Below are 16,288 nucleotides of genomic sequence, written 5' to 3'. Positions count from 1 at the left end.
GTGACAGTAGATCAGACACTGGGCTACAGCTCTATTGAGTTTCTTCCCCTAGTAGGATACTGTATGTAGCTGTTCTAAATCTGGCAGGTGTGGGAACTCTGGGCTGAAATGTGATATTTTAGGGAAGGATGTTTCTATAATATGTGTGTGCTTCTCACAGTTCTGCAGAAAGTGCATCTCTGTCTTTGCTTCGCCCTTCTGGCAGTTTCTCTCTGAACAGCCAGGTCTGACTGCATCCAGTTTCTGTGTCCAGGCTGTGGTAACTGACCCTAAAGATCCAAAGACATACTTATAGAAGTAATTCCTTGCTTTTCTCGAGAATTTTTCCTCCAAGAGGATCTCAGAAACCCCTCACACTTAGAATGGGACCCACCTCATCCGCCAAATAACCGTTATGCACCAGCAGCCAAATAAAAGACAAGATTTTCAAAGCTGGTTCTGTTTTATTATGTACTTCTCTAGTGCAAGGCACATTCAACACCCATGAAAACACTGTATAACACTAAGTCAAGGATGAGCTTTTAAAAAATAACTACATTTCCCATAAGGCATTGCAAAGGTATTCCTCTTCATCAACACAGTGTGCTTACAACTATGGCAGATGGGGAATGCAGTCCAAATAGAGTCCATTACTTTTTCCTTACTCCAAAAGCTGAATGTGTCATACTTCTCCTGATGCAATCGTGGCAGCATTCACTTTACACACATGCTACAGCTTCTCATGGGAAATGTAGTTCTGCACAGATGTTTATATACACACATTTTTGTAGAAATACATAGTGCAAATATACAGGTCTAATTGCCATGTACAAAAGGAAGCAATAAAAAATATACTCAAAAGCTATATGTATAGTATCATCTGAGGTTCCAAATCAATTTTACAACTGGAAAGGCACAGCAATTGTCCCCCTTCCTGCAGCTGAAGAAGGCTGTGTACTGCAGGTCTGTGACAAGTAAGGGAAATCCCATCATGCATCATTGTTTGCACATTCCCCTGGGAAATGTAGTCTCCCATGAGGACAACGAACCCTGAGGCTCCCCCTGCTTGTCTGTGCAGCAGTAACCCCCCTATGTTGTCATTAGCAGACAGAGAGTGGAGAAGGCAACGCAGGGAACGCGGTCAGCACTTTTTTCGGGGATTGAGTGGGGAGTCTGGGGAACATCCCAGTTTCTGGGAGCAAAGATCAGAGTTCGCACACACGGAGTTCACCAGGAAGGAGGGGTCGGGAATAGAGGGGTCACTGTCGGAGCTGCACAGCATCTGTAATGATAAAAAAAGATGAGCTTAACATTTTAACCAGCTCACGGGGTCAGGTTAGAACTACTGCTTCCAGAATTCACAAAAGAACTGCTTGTTTTTTTTGCAATGTCACATGGGATACATTATCCAAACCTATTAATTGTAAATTTGAACATTTCTAGGACGCAAGTTTTTGGGTTTTTTTTACCTGAGCAAAGCTGGTGAAGAAGAGCTGTGTGTGACTCAGGCCGGAGAGAGAGAAATCACCTGGTGCACTCAGCAACCATTGAGCATAGGCCTGAGAAACAGAGAGAGAGAGATGGGTTCATACAGGAAACACAGCCTCTACAGAGACTACAGCACACTGTCACTGCACTCAGAGAGAGGAGCTCATACAGGAAACACAGCCTCTACAGAGACTACAGCACACTGTCACTGTGCTGAAAGAGAGGAGCTCATACAGGAAATACAGCCTCTACAGAGACTACAGCACACTGTCACTGTGCTGAAAGAGAGGAGCTCATACAGGAAATACAGCCTCTACAGAGACTACAGCACACTGTCACTGCACTCAGAGAGAGGAGCTCATACAGGAAACACAGCCTCTACAGAGACTACAGCACACTGTCACTGTGCTGAAAGAGAGGAGCTCATACAGGAAATACAGCCTCTACAGAGACTACAGCACACTGTCACTGTGCTGAAAGAGAGGAGCTCATACAGGAAATACAGCCTCTACAGAGACTACAGCACACTGTCACTGTGCTGAAAGAGAGGAGCTCATACAGGAAATACAGCCTCTACAGAGACTACAGCACACTGTCACTGCAGTCAGAGAGAGGAGTTCATACAGGAAACACAGCCTCTACAGAGACTACAGCACACTGTCACTGTGCTGAAAGAGAGGAGCTCATACAGGAAATACAGCCTCTACAGAGACTACAGCACACTGTCACTGTGCTGAAAGAGAGGAGCTCATACAGGAAACACAGCCTCTGCAGAGACTACAGCACACTGTCACTGTGCTGAAAGAGAGGAGCTCATACAGGAAACACAGCCTCTACAGAGACTACAGCACACTGTCACTGCAGTCAGAGAGAGGAGCTCATACAGGAAACACAGCCTCTACAGAGACTACAGCACACTGTCACTGCAGTCAGAGAGAGGAGTTCATACAGGAAACACAGCCTCTACAGAGACTACAGCACACTGTCACTGCAGTCAGAGAGAGGAGTTCATACAGGAAACACAGCCTCTACAGAGACTACAGCACACTGTCACTGTGCTGAAAGAGAGGAGCTCATACAGGAAACACAGCCTCTACAGAGACTACAGCACACTGTCACTGTGCTGAAAGAGAGGAGCTCATACAGGAAATACAGCCTCTACAGAGACTACAGCACACTGTCACTGCACTCAGAGAGAGGAGCTCATACAGGAAACACAGCCTCTACAGAGACTACAGCACACTGTCACTGTGCTGAAAGAGAGGAGCTCATACAGGAAACACAGCCTCTACAGAGACTACAGCACACTGTCACTGCAGTCAGAGAGAGGAGTTCATACAGGAAACACAGCCTCTACAGAGACTACAGCACACTGTTCGAACCCCAGGTCAAGAGGTCAGAGGAGCGCCTCCTGTTTGTAACCCTTTCTTGAAGCAGAGCCAAACCCTGGCGGGTTGCTGTGTTAGTTGGTGACTCTGGTCTAGAGGCACACGAGCTCACACACCTACCCCCCACTCCCCCCCTCCCACCCCCGCCTTCCCGTCAGTGCGTCACCTGGAAGGAAACCTCAAAGGCCATGTGCAAGAGCCACTGCTCCTCTGACGTGACCTGGAAGCTGGATCTGTCGCCTTCCCGTGACGAGTTGCGGTACTGCAGCATCAGGCACTCGGTCAGCGTCAATGGGGAGGCAGCGGGGCTCAGAGCTCCCTCTACTGTTCAAGGTAAACAATTGCAGCACATTGGAGTTGGACATGGGGCTGAGCACAGGTCTCAGATCCTGACCCTGTACCGTACCTAGTCCAGTTCATTTTATAAGTCACCTGGAAAAAAAATGGCTTTTTTGGTAGATCAGGACAACTTGTAAGATAAAATGTATTAAGAAAGTAAATTTATTCAGTCAAGGAACTGGGACTTGATGACTGAATGATAGTACTAAGGTACTGGCCAGCCAGGCTCACATCTGCTGCGTTTCAGTGGGTCTCCAGTGGGGAGATGCAGAGTGATCTAGTCACTGCCCATGGTCTTCAGAATTTCATGTCAAATGACCTCTACAAATCAGACATTCGCGTGATGACACTTAAATTGGTCTTTAGATATCAATTTCATGGCTACCTATAAAAAATGGGGGCTCTCCAGGAGCACAGTCAGACCCCTGGGGCAAATGGTGTCTGGGCACAGTTCTGTAAAAGTGCCCTATTGCCCAGTGTATAGTGTCCTGTCATGGACACGCACAGTGAGCGAGAATTTGAGGAGCAGAGATGGATCGAGATAACTCAGCTAGTCATTATAGTACAAATGAGTTTAACTGTTTAGCTCTTTTTTAGGTCAGATGAGTTTGACGTGCATCCTATACAACACTGGCAGCCGAGACAGGGAGGCTAGAGCAGGAGTGAAGTTCAAGTGGGGTTGAGATCAGGTTAAGGCGAATATCAGAGTTTACTAAGCAAACAGACTGCTGGTCAGAGAGAGAAGGAAAGAGGAGGCAGGCAGTCAGAAGGACAGGAGAGGGGAGGAAGTCTTTCTCACTGTGGCTGAGGAGGAGATGCAGAATGCCTTTGGCCACAGCTGTTCCCATTGCGCCATAGTTGACAGCTCTGAAGAAGGAAAGAACAATCAAGCTTGTGAAATATCCAGGATAGAAATTCTCATCCAGTCTTGTTTTTTTTAGAGTACCCCTGTGTCTGCGGGTTTTTGGTCCAACAGGGCCCTAAATCACCAGTGCTGATTGGTTCCTGTAACTGATTGGCTTAATTGCTTAAGCTTTTTATTTTCTGCATTCAGGCCTTGATTGTAAAAATCCCTTGGTACTGTAGTCCTACGTCTGGATTCTAGGAAATCCCTGTGTCTTCTGGTTTCTTGTTAATTTATTTCAGTTTTCTATTTGAAGACTTGTTAAAAAGTGGTTAGCATTGCTGCCTCACAGTTCTGGGGCCCTGGGTCCAATTTCTGGGGTGCTATGTGTGTGAGGTTTATATATTCTCCCTGTAGTCCCAGGAGTTTCCTCCTGGTAGATGAATTGGCCTGCATGTGAGGGCGTGTCTATGCCCTGTGTCTGAAAAGAAGCCTGCACCACCTAGCAGTTAGCAAACCATTTTTGTTTCCTGCTACAGCTCCTGCCACAGCAACTACAACCTCTAACAAAGCTGTTATTCTGCTAGCAATATACAATAGATACATTCACAGCTACAACTAGCAGTAATAAATATCAATAGCAATTCTAATACTACAGCTCCCTGACCTGTTAACCTGGCCTGATCCTGATGCAAGGGGCACAACACCAAGCACAAAATGGTGCAGACTCAATCCCAGCAGTACTGCATTTAGTACACTGGGTGCTGCATGTAGGGCTTGACTAAGATGCTGATGGAGAAGTCTGGTCCTGAACGCAGAGAAGTTGCCCAGGGAGTCTAGACCAGCCTGAATGAAGATGATGATGATAATGATGATGAAGATGATCACCTTGGGTAATCCGGGTGAAAGAGAGGCTGGTGAAACATTCCGGGCGGGAAGACGATTCCGGAGGGGGATAGGGAGGGACTGCCGGACACGGGACTCAGGGAAAACCTGACAGAGGGAGAGAAAACCGGAACTCTGTGAGCTTTCTGGGGCCGATGACTGTTGCTCTTCTTCGTTTGTCGTGAGGGAAAATAAAACTATACAAGACAGGAAGGAAGGCAGGAGATCTGTGAGAGAGATAACACAGGGAGCGAAGGAGGAGTGACAGATAAGCAAGTTCACACCAACTCAGGGAGGTTACACAGAGGAGGCTGTTTAGTTCTAACAGTTACCAGACAAATCATCTGTGTGAGTCACTCAGTCGCTGAGAAACACTGAACAAGAGCAATGGCAAAAGGATCTTTTCAGATGGACGAAGATAATTATGTGGCAAAAAGCACAGAATAGTCGCCCAGACACATGCTGACAGAATGACTTTTGGGTAAAAAAACAAATAGTACATGTCAGTGTCTACTGCTCCCGACAACAGCCTCATCTTCCTCTGCTGTGAGACTGAGAGTGATTGCAGATAGTTCATGAAATAGACATCCTCACTGACTGACACCTGAAAGGATGAAAGAGATAGAGTGGGCAGTTAATATAAACTCTAATATAGACCCACAGAGATTAACATAGACCCTGGAGACACATCTCACACACACAGATTAATACAGACCCGAATACAGACCCTAGAGACACTCCTCACACACAGAGATCAATACAGACCCTAATATAGACCCTAGAGACATTCCTCACACACAGAGATTAATACAGACCCGAATACAGACCCTAGAGACACTCCTCACACACAGAGATTAATACAGACCCGAATACAGACCCTAGAGACACTCCTCACACACAGAGATTAATACAGACCCGAATACAGACCCTAGAGACACTCCTCACACACTGAGATTAATACAGACCCTAATACAGACCCTAGAGACACTCCTCACACACTGAGATTAATACAGATCCTAATATAGACCCTAGAAATACACGTGACACAGGGATTCATAAAGACCTCAGAGCTGAGGGACACATCTAAGGAAGAAATATAACACAGGTTAATACATACCATAAAATAAACTGTAATTAAACACCTCAAAGGATGCACACAAACATATGCATCCATTTTCTAACCACTTCTTCCAGTTCAGGGTCACGGGGGAGTTAGAGCCTATCCCAGCAAAAAATGGGCACAAGGCAGGATACATCCCGGACAGGATGCCAGTCCATCGCAAGGGCAGACAGACACAGACACTCACACCTCAGGCCCGTTTTCCCAGAAGCCAATTTACCAACCAGGACTGTGGGAGGAAACCGGAGCACCCAGAGAAAACCCACACAAACACGGGAAGAGCATGCAAACTCTACACAGACAGCACCCCAGCAATCGAACCCTGGGCCCCCTGAGCTATATACTCCACCATGCTGGTGCGGCCTTCATATATATATAGAGACGTTAATTTAGATTTACCTGAGAGTAATGCTCGTTCAATTTTCTCCTATCTAGGATTCCTGGATATTTAGCGAGCCTGGGAGGAAGAGACCGAATCTGTCCAGAGAAAGAGGGTGGAGATGATTATGTGGCATACGGACAGTCGTCGTTTAACACAGCAGAGTAAGACAGTGTCCCCACCGGCTTCTCCTGTTATCGTACCTTTTCCAGAGCAATGGATTTGGTCTCTGCATCCTTCCACTGTAGATCAACAAGTTTGGCCTTTAGGGATGAGTAGATGTTGGAGATCAAATCTTCTGCCTGCTGGGAAATGTCAGCTTAAAACACATTCCAAGCAAGGGGCTGTTTTGCCTTCTCTGACAAATCTCTCGTTCCCCGTCTGTATGTCGTTCTCACCTCTTCCTGTGTCTGTGCCGTGAAAGCTCGGTCGATGAACATCGCTCCCAGGGCCGATTCAAATACCCTCTCCGTCTGTGAAACACACTCCTGCCAGCGGGGGGCTCTCTGAAGTGGGTGGAAAAGGTGAGTGGAGAGACACAGAGGCCACAGAACTCCATACAACTGAACCAAACCAATATCTTCCCCTGGTCCTCCAGGTTAGCAGTCACATCAGCACAGCTTTACAAACATAGAGAGAGACAGAAACTCACCTCCCTTGTGTCTTCCAGGGCGTTAGACAGGTTCAGCCGAAGTTCAGTGAATCTGGAATCCAGAGCGGGAAGGACAGTATGGAGGAGGCTGAGAATCATATAAGAGTGAACTGTCCCCCTGAAAGAGATAGCACCTATATTAATCCTTGCAAAAAATGTGCCCATCTCTCAGTACCTGGTTAGATTTAACTCTAGGTTCTGGATGATTGTCTGTATATCTCAAGTGTTTCTAGGATTTATATTAGGGTCTATACTATCTCAGGGACAAGTGTGACGGGTCTATATCAGGGTCTGTATTGATCTGTGTGTGTGAGGAGTGTCTCTAGGGTCTATATCAGGGTCTGTATTAATCTCTGTGTGTGAGGAGTGTCTCTAGGGTCTATATCAGGGTCTGTATTAATCTCTGTGTGTGAGGAGTGTCTCTAGGGTCTATATTAAGATCTGCGTTATCTCATGAGATTGATCATCCTTACAGTTTATACCAGTTGCTGATACTCCGAGACATACTGATGAGGTAAGGGAAGTCGTGCACGAAGATGACATCTGATTCGTTGAGCTGGATGGGATGAAAAGTTGCTTCCAAGCTGCTCAGCCAATCAACCGCTGGGGCAGCCTCCTAAAAAAACAGATAGCACTCTTTGCCCTCAAGAGTTCTACATAAGAGGGAACCACTGAAGTGCAGCACTGCAGAGCCGATCAGGGGAGCAGAAAGAATTATGGCCACCCGCTGACCCCAGGGAGAACTTTTAGGAGGCCATATTGTAAACTCCCAAGTGAGGATTCAGCCAGGAATCCTCGAAACATATAGTTTACATCCTCTAGATAAAGAACAAGGAAAGGGTTATCCATTGCTGAAAACAGAAGAAAAGAAACACAACGTTTCGGCTGTGGACTTGACACCCGAAGAAGGCTCCACAGCCGAAACGTTGTGTTTGTTTTCTTCTCTTTTCAGCAGGGAATAACCCTTTCCTTGTTCCTTTGCAGCCTGAGCATGCTGACGCAGCTCCCAACTTGAACTGCTATCATCGAGATAATATAGGGAAGCAGGAAGACAAACAGACAGCTAGGCTATATAGTTCAAATGCACCAGTAATATCGCCGTTTTAGTCACCACATTCCAGAACGACCACAAACATCACACAAGACCAGACCCAGCCGGTGGGGGAGCGAATGAGGCCGACCTGGAGCTGTGCGATGGTGGTGCGCTGATAGAGCAGGCCCCGAGCCTGCCTGTCCCTCAGCGGGGTGGCGGCTCGACTCAGCTCCGAGGCGAAGGCGGTGACCAGGCCCGTGGGCATTGACGTCGGGCTCGACTGGATTCCGAGCAGGGAGAGCAGAGACACCAAATAGGAGATGTATATGCGCACAACCTAGAAGAAAGACGGAGTCGCTGGGAGAGGGATCTACGGGTCTTGAGCTCCTTCCAGGGTCAGGTCTTGGCCTGGCAACAACGCCAAAGAACAACATTCCCATCATCCCGTCTCACACCCAGGATTTCTTCTCCAACAGTGATGCATTGTGGGCTCGTTTTCCCTTTCCCCTCCCCACACCATCACTCCTATCAATCCTCCAGACCCAGCCAGTGTGCTATTCTCCAGAGACGCCAATCACTGCATTGGTCATCCTCCTGATTTCTGGCAGTTGCACACTTTTACTGTGCTTGGCCTCGGAAATCCCGGACTCCTGGAAATCAGGAGATCTCACTTTCAAGGTCAACCTATAAGTGCCAGCACCTATATCACCCTGCAGCTCACAACTGGTGGCCCCACCCACTGAAGCTCAGCAGGTGTGAGCCTGGCCAGTACCTGGATGGGAGACTCCTGGGAAAAACTACGGTTGCTGGTGGAAGAGGTGTTAGTTTGGCCGGTAAGAGGCGCTCATCCTGCAGTCTGTGTGGGTCCTAATGCCCCAGTATAGTGATGGGGACACTATACTATAAAAAGGTGCCGTCCTTCGGATAGGACATAAAACTGAGGTCCTGACTCTCGGTGATCATTAAAAATCCCAGAGTGTTTTTATAAAAGAGTAGGGGTGTTACCCTGGTGTCCTGGCCCAATTTCCCCCTGGCCTTTACCAATTATGGCCGCCTAATAATCCCCATCTCTGAACTGGCTTCATCACTCTGCTCTCCTCCCCACTGAGAGCTGGTGTGTGGGGAGAGGACTGGAGCATCATCCAGGTGGGGGTACACATTGGTGGTGGTGGAGGGGATCCCCATGACCTGTCAAGCGCTTTGAGTGGAGAGTCCAGAAAAGCCTCTATAAGTGTAAAGAATTATCATTATTTAACTGCTCCAGGATTTGTTTTGGTGTAACAGGGCTGCTAATTAAGACGTGAGCTCTTATATAAACCTCCCCTTTCCTCGGAGCCCTGCGACACACATTTCGAAACAGGTGCTGTCGCTGTAGCTGGTGTAGTAAAACCGTACCTCAGCTTTGGGCTTCCTGTCCTTGGTGTTCCATTCGGCTGGTATCTGGAAGTCAGGATGATCGATCTACAAGGAGAGAGAGAGAGATCGAGCTGGGGGACAGCGCTATTGGGGTGAGTTTCTATAACGCATTGCTTTCCACTGGTTTTTATAACGTGAGTTTCTGTAACGCAGTGTTCTCCACTGGTTTTTATAACGTGAGTTTCTATGACGCAGTGTTCTCCACTGGTTTTTATAACGTGAGTTTCTGTAACGCAGTGTTCTCCACTGGTTTTTATAACGTGAGTTTCTATGACGCAGTGTTCTCCACTGGTTTTTATAACGTGAGTTTCTATGACGCAGTGTTCTCCACTGGTTTTTATAACGTGAGTTTCTATGACGCAGTGTTCTCCACTGGTTTTTATAACGTGAGTTTCTGTAACGCAGTGTTCTCCACTGGTTTTTATAACGTGAGTTTCTGTAACGCAGTGTTCTCCACTGGTTTTTATAATGTGAGTTTCTATGATGCAGTGTTTCCCAGGAACGCAACGATGGTGCGACAGCTGCTTTGCACATCTTAGGTTTCGATCAGGTTAAGGGAAGGTGATGGGAGTCTGTCTCGGACTCCTCCAGCACTGCCAGCCACTGAGAGAGAAAATCTCAAGAGTGTGGTTGGCTCCGATATTTATCCAGAAGGCAGGTGCCTTGTTTCACTGCCAAGAGCCAAGATCCAGTGCAGCTCAGCACCGGACCCATCTCTCCTGGCCAGGCTCTGTCCAGCCTGCTCGCTTCAGGCACTGACCTGGATGTATTTCGTGGTGCTGTTAGGGGTGAGGTCCTGCGGGTCCCTCCCAATGTAGATGCTGAAGAAAGGGAATGTGGAGTAGTCTCGCATCAGGGATCTCAGAGTGGCATTGAAATCCGAGCGCTTCCACACCCCAGAGACTGGCCAGCCACCCAGCTACAAAGACCAGGAGGATCACGATGATGGTCGTAATAATACATGACACCCGAAGAAGGCTCCACAGCCGAAACATGGTGTTTCTTTACTTCTCCTTTCAGCGTGGAATAAACCTTTACTTGTTCCATAATAACACATGTGCACTTTGGGTTGGAAAGCTCCACAAGTATCACACTGATGATCATAATAATACATGCAAGGGAACAAGTGAAGGTATATTCCCTGCTGAAAAGAGAAGAAAAGAAACACAACATTTCGGCTGTGGAGCCTTCTTCGGGCGGGGATCATACTGGATGGTCATTTTGATTCCTGCAGGCAAACCCAAGCAGTTTTTGAAGCCAGAAACTGGAAAGCCCCAATCCAGTGGGCTTCCTTAAAGACATGCAAAAAAATGTAACCATGATCAACTTATTTTCCTGGATTCTGTTCATTTTCATGGATGGCACCCGTCTGATCTTGGGTAACCATGTGGGAACAGATCCGACTTAGAAGTGTGAAGCACGTTAGGCTGTCAGTGACGACAGGCAGCCCAGATAGAACACTTTGAAAAACGACCCAGCAAAAGTGGGTTCATCTGCCATCTTAACAGCCAGACCTTCAAAGCCTTTTTGGGATAAATTTGGAGATGAGCAAAAAAATAAAGGTTTCAAAGAGATGTTCCAGACACCTACCAAAGTGGAACAAAACAGATACGGAAGGGGAACTTAAAATAAGGAACCAGGTTCTGCTTTCCACGTCGAAAAGCAGAAATAAAAAAAAAATGTTCCGGCTGCTAGGCCTGCTACTTTCCCCTCTTGAAAACGAAAGTGAATCTTTTTCATGCGGGTGGCCTGGTGGTTAGCGGCGGTGCCTCGCAGTGTCAGGGGCCCTGGGTGCTGTCTGTGTGGGTTTCCTCCCACAGCCCACAGACCTGCTGGTGGGTTAATAGGCTTGTGGGGAAAATGGCCCTGGTGTGTGTGCGCATGTCTGCCCTGCAATGGACTGACATCCCACCCAGGGTCATCACAATAGTTTAAGGTGCATCATTCAATTGGCGTTCACCCCTATTCTTGCACATTTCGGAGTGAAAGGGCCCAGGGCCTACGCACACCAAGATCTGGCCCTGGATGGATGGATATATTTCACGTAAAAAAACAAGAGTCCGAACCCTGTGAAAGTGTTCCCACTGTTGGGCACGCACGCACACGCACGCACACGCACACGCACGCACCTGTTCGATGAGCTCGAGCGCCGGCTGGGCCCCCAGGTCTGTGATGCGGGCCGTGTCCATGCAGGACCGGTAGAACCTCCCAGCCTTCGCCTCCGCCGAGTCCACGGCGCCCGAGCCGTTCGGGGACTCTGCCAGCACACAGCCCGGTGGGGGGAAGGGGGTTAGATAGATTCCTTCTGCTGCTGTCAGTCTGCACGACCCATGCAGATCCCCACGAACGTCTTCGCAGACTATAAGACGCACACTGAGCCCGTGGGAGACTCACCCAGAATGTCCCTCAGCATCCTCTGCAGGGCGTTTCCCCTCGGCTCGGGTGAGCTGGCCGGCCGTCCGGGCTGCAGCTGCCTGTTCCTCCCCCTCTGGCGCCCCCCGGTGGCCGGCTCCCGGAGGCGTGCCCCGCAGGCGAACTGGAAGAAGTCCTGGCACTGATCAGCGTAAGGATCGAGGGAAGAGGAGAGGTGAGCTGTGACCGACAGGCAGGCCGGGGAGAGACAGGAAAGACCTGGGAGAGAGGAGAGCAGAGGGAGGAGGTTGTTGAATACGTTTAAGATACTGGGCAGCCCGGTAGCGCAGTGGTCAGTGGTCAGTGGTCAGAACTAGGGCCCTCAGTTTAATTCCCAGGTTACTGTCTGTGTGGAGTTTGCATGTTCTCCCCGTGTTCACGTGAAAGATGCTGCTGGGTTATTGGCTTGCGGGAAAATTAGTGCTGGTGTGAATGTGTGTGAGTTCTTATGTCTGCCCTGTGATGAACTGGCGTCCCATCCAGGGTGTACCCTGCCTTGTGCCCAGTGCTTGCTGGGATAGGCTCTGGCTCCCAGAAAGACCCTGAACTGGAAAAAGTGGTAAGAAAATGGGTGGATTAATAAAGATTGAATCGTAGTGAGTATCAGCGAAATAAATTGAAAAAGGTCTTGTTCACTTTTGGTGTCAAATTTGCTCTGGAAAGAAGTCAAATGAGGAACATAATTGGTGTCAGACATGGTGAACAGAAATTGCTGATGGTTTGAGTTTTGAGTTATTTTGCTTACTGTCTTAGATTATTTACAGTAAGTGTCCAACAGTGTGGGAGTTAAATAACAGATCGGTTTTCACAAAAAGACATGCAGAATTTTTTTTTTTTTGTAGGGACTTAAAAAAAACCCAGGCCACTTCTTCTTTTAACTTTTGAACAGTTCCTCTGAGGAAAAAGGTGCGGTTTGGGTTACAACACGCACAACAAGGGTTTAAATCCCACCACTTAAAGTCAGCCCACTTGTCAAGTTCTCCCATAACGCATCCACATTGTTTGGTATAAATAGGCAGCCCTGTGCATGAGCATCTGTGTCAGGCCCTACATGAAGTGCTAGCAGGCCTGGACCACCTCCAGACGCAGCCCTTCAGTGTTTGAGTCTCCTCCACTTTGTGCCTGGTGCTGTGCCCAGGTTCTCTTATCCCTGTGCCAGGACCCTGTGTGTGCGGGTGTATCGGTCTATACTGTGCTCTGCCCCCGAGTAAAACTTGAGAAAGGCTGCCGCTGTTCTGTCAGCCTGACCCGGATCAGGAATTGTCAGCGATCAAAATCAGCACCCCTGGTTATAATACTAGAAGTGCTATGTCATCTGGAGCACAGCCAGCTCTTGCCAATACAGCCACGGAAAACACAGTCTCTCACATCGCCCCACTGCGGAGCTGCCGTGGACCGCTGGCCTCAGATTGAAGAGCGCCACCTAGTGGTTACTCCAGACTGCTGCGCTATTGTCACGAGAATGGTCGTTTCCTTGGAGGTCACTTCGCACCCTCCCCCCCGGTACCTGGGCCGTCCTGGGCGGGTGCCGAGCAGCCGTCGTCGCCGTGGAAAAGGACGCCCAGCCCCAGGACCAGGGCAAGGAGCGTCAGCAGCAGCACGGCCAGGGAGAGCCGCGAGAGTCGATGCCTGGCCCACCGCGCACCTCGAATCCTCTGCTGAGACAGAGAGGGCAGAGAGGGCTGGGAGTCAGAGAAACGCTGAAACTCAGACCTGCAGGCACAAGAGCGAGCTGAGTGGAGGTGCACTTCTTTACACAAAGGGAGGCGGTAGTGTGGAACAAACTGCCCAGCCATGTTGTTAAGGCCACTGACTGACTGGACACTACAGCACAGTGACCCTGACTGACTGACTGGATACTACAGCACAGAGACACTGACTGACTGACTGACTGGACACAACAGCACAGTGACCCTGATTGACTGACTGGACACTACAGCACAGTGACCCTGACTGACTGGACACTACAGCACAGTGACCCTGACTGACTGACTGGACACTACAGCACAGTATCTCTTCACAGAAGCAGAGGAGGTGGACACAACAGCTGTCATCATGACTAGTAGTCAAGCTTCAGCATTGCTCTCATCACAGTTCTAATGTAATTGCACCAGCTCCACTTTTTATCCCCCTCCACCCCAAAAAAACGCTCCAGCCGCCCTGCTGCACAGCGGAAGCGATGGAGGAATGAGAAACTGCGACGCCAGTTGATTAGAGAGGGAGCTTGAGGAGGGACAGAGGACAAGCCCGGAGTGGAATAGCTGTACTATCAAAAGCAGCTAAGAGTCAGCAGTAAGACCAGCGAGAACAATACTTCTTATCCACCAGTGCTGCCCTCGTCACCTTTTGACGTGCTGGTGACAGAAGTGTCTCACGCTTACCTGAGACACCAGCGAGCGTTCGGTCATCTTCTCTGCCGACAACATCGCCAGCACGCTGACCACACCGGTTCCGGTTCCAGTACTCTCTCGGCCCGGCTCGTCCGCTGTCCTCGCTCTCTGCCTCCTGCCTCGGAGTAGACCGCTGAACTCCCCTTCGCCTTCCTGCGCGCTGCTGTTTTTCTCCAGCTCAGGCGCGGTGCTGCTTTTTGTTACCCAAGTTTTTCCCTGACAGCCTCTCTCTCTCTCTCTGTCCTGTCAGCTGTTTCTCACACTGTGATATCTCCTGTCATCAGTCTGCACTGTGTCACTCTGATAACACCAGTAACCTCACATTAGCTTGCTGTCAGGCTCCCCGTGCTGTAGTACTGTAGTGTCCAGTCACTCTGTCTCTCTCAGTGCTGTAGTGTCCAGTCACTGTCTCTCTCAGTGCTGTAGTACTGTAGTGTCCAGTCACTCTGTCTGTCTCAGTGCGGTAGTGTCCAGTCACTCTGTCTCTCAGTGCTGTAGTACTGGAGTGTCCAGTCACTCTGTCTGTCTCAGTGCTGTAGTACTGGAGTGTCCAGTCACTCTGGCTCTCTCAGTGCTGTAGTACTGTAGTGTCCAGTCACTGTCTCTCTCAGTGCTGTAGTACTGGAGTGTCCAGTCACTCTGGCTCTCTCAGTGCTGTAGTACTGTAGTGTCCAGTCACTGTCTCTCTCAGTGCTGTAGTACTGTAGTGTCCAGTCACTGTCTGTCTCAGTGCTGTAGTACTGTAGTGTCCAGTCACTGTCTCTCTCAGTGCTGTAGTACTGTAGTGTCCAGTCACTGTCTCTCTCAGTGCTGTAGTACTGGAGTGTCCAGTCACTCTGTCTCTCTCAGTGCTGTAGTGTCCAGTCACTCTGTCTGTCTCAGTGCTGTAGTACTGGAGTGTCCAGTCACTGTCTCTCTCAGTGCTGTAGTACTGGAGTGTCCAGTCACTCTGTCTGTCTCAGTGCTGTAGTACTGGAGTGTCCAGTCACTCTGTCAGTCTCAGTGCTGTAGTACTGGAGTGTCCAGTCACTCTGGCTCTCTCAGTGCTGTAGTACTGGAGTGTCCAGTCACTGTCTCTCTCAGTGCTGTAGTACTGTAGTGTCCAGTCACTGTCTCTCTCAGTGCTGTAGTAGTGGAGTGTCCAGTCACTCTGTCTCTCAGAGCTGGAGTACTGTAGTGTCCAGTCACTCTGTCTCTCAGTGGTGTAGTACTGTAGTGTCCAGTCACTCTGTCTCTCTCAGTGCTGTAGTACTGTAGTGTCCAGTCACTCTGTCTGTCTCAGTGCTGTAGTGTCCAGTCACTCTGTCTCTCTCAGTGCTGTAGTGTCCAGTCACTCTGTCTGTCTCAGTGCTGTAGTACTGTAGTGTCCAGTCACTGTCTCTCTCAGTGCTGTAGTACTGTAGTGTCCAGTCACTCTGTCTCTCTCAGTGCTGTAGTACTGTAGTGTCCAGTCACTCTGTCTGTCTCAGTGCTGTAGTGTCCAGTCACTCTGTCTCTCTCAGTGCTGTAGTACTGTAGTGTCCAGTCACTCTGTCTGTCTCAGTGCTGTAGTGTCCAGTCACTCTGTCTCTCTCAGTGCTGTAGTGTCCAGTCACTCTGGCTCTCTCAGTGCTGTAGTACTGTAGTGTCCAGTCACTGTCTCTCTCAGTGCTGTAGTACTGTAGTGTCCAGTCACTGTCTCTCTCAGTGCTGTAGTACTGTAGTGTCCAGTCACTGTGCTGGGCAGTGGAATATCCTGCCTCTCTCAGTGCAGGATTAGTCTGCGTGGGGTCCGTTCTGTACCTCAGAGCAGCGTCACTGTCGTTCTTTCAGTCTTCAGTCGGCACACAATCACCCGCACTCGGGTGCCCTGCCTGTCAGTAGGTGCTAACCTGTCCCTCTCTCACGTACCAGCTCATCACCCAGCGTCACGGGCCTGGAAGGAGCCTGGAGGAGGCGACTCCGTCTGGGGACAGGTCGAAAT

General features: G+C 49.2%; 1 protein-coding gene across 4 annotated transcripts; it reads right to left on the bottom strand.

Annotated features, from left to right (window-relative positions):
* Positions 1-423: 423 nt before the first annotated feature.
* kel (Kell metallo-endopeptidase (Kell blood group)) lies at positions 424-16,288 on the bottom strand. Of its 4 annotated transcripts, none has more exons than XM_088939398.1 (18): positions 14,317-16,288; positions 13,443-13,593; positions 11,918-12,154; positions 11,653-11,780; positions 10,284-10,442; positions 9,503-9,568; positions 8,256-8,444; positions 7,548-7,690; positions 7,075-7,192; positions 6,821-6,928; positions 6,626-6,724; positions 6,443-6,520; positions 5,424-5,527; positions 4,927-5,031; positions 3,994-4,061; positions 3,022-3,179; positions 1,449-1,538; positions 424-1,261 (listed from the first exon to the last, which is right to left on the bottom strand). In XM_088939398.1, exons 1-18 carry the CDS (start codon positions 14,359-14,361, stop codon positions 1,121-1,123), a joined length of 2,187 nt encoding a protein of 728 aa, XP_088795524.1. In that variant the 5' UTR covers positions 14,362-16,288; the 3' UTR covers positions 424-1,120. The 4 variants fall into 4 exon arrangements, with proteins under 4 accessions (XP_088795524.1, XP_088795527.1, XP_088795525.1 ...); XM_088939401.1 differs by having other exon boundaries at positions 6,626-6,727; positions 14,317-14,560; XM_088939399.1 differs by having other exon boundaries at positions 6,626-6,727; positions 13,443-13,590; positions 14,317-14,498.

This window comes from Atractosteus spatula, chromosome 22 (assembly GCF_055471065.1).
Source record: "Atractosteus spatula isolate fAtrSpa1 chromosome 22, fAtrSpa1.hap1, whole genome shotgun sequence".
Taxonomy (NCBI): Eukaryota; Metazoa; Chordata; class Actinopteri; order Semionotiformes; family Lepisosteidae; genus Atractosteus; species Atractosteus spatula.
This window is presented reverse-complemented; position numbering and strand designations above follow the sequence as displayed.

Coding starts and splice junctions, on each gene's coding strand:
- kel (XM_088939401.1), bottom strand. CDS start 14,361: ATGTTGTCGGCAGAGAAGATGACCGAACGCTCGCTGGTGTCTCAG. Junction 13,594..14,316: donor AACGCTCGCTGGTGTCTCAG/GTAAGCGTGAGA, acceptor TCTCTGTCTCAG/CAGAGGATTCGAGGTGCGCG. Junction 5,032..5,423: donor GGAGCAGTAGACACTGACAT/GTACTATTTGTT, acceptor TCCCTCTGTCAG/GTTTTCCCTGAGTCCCGTGT.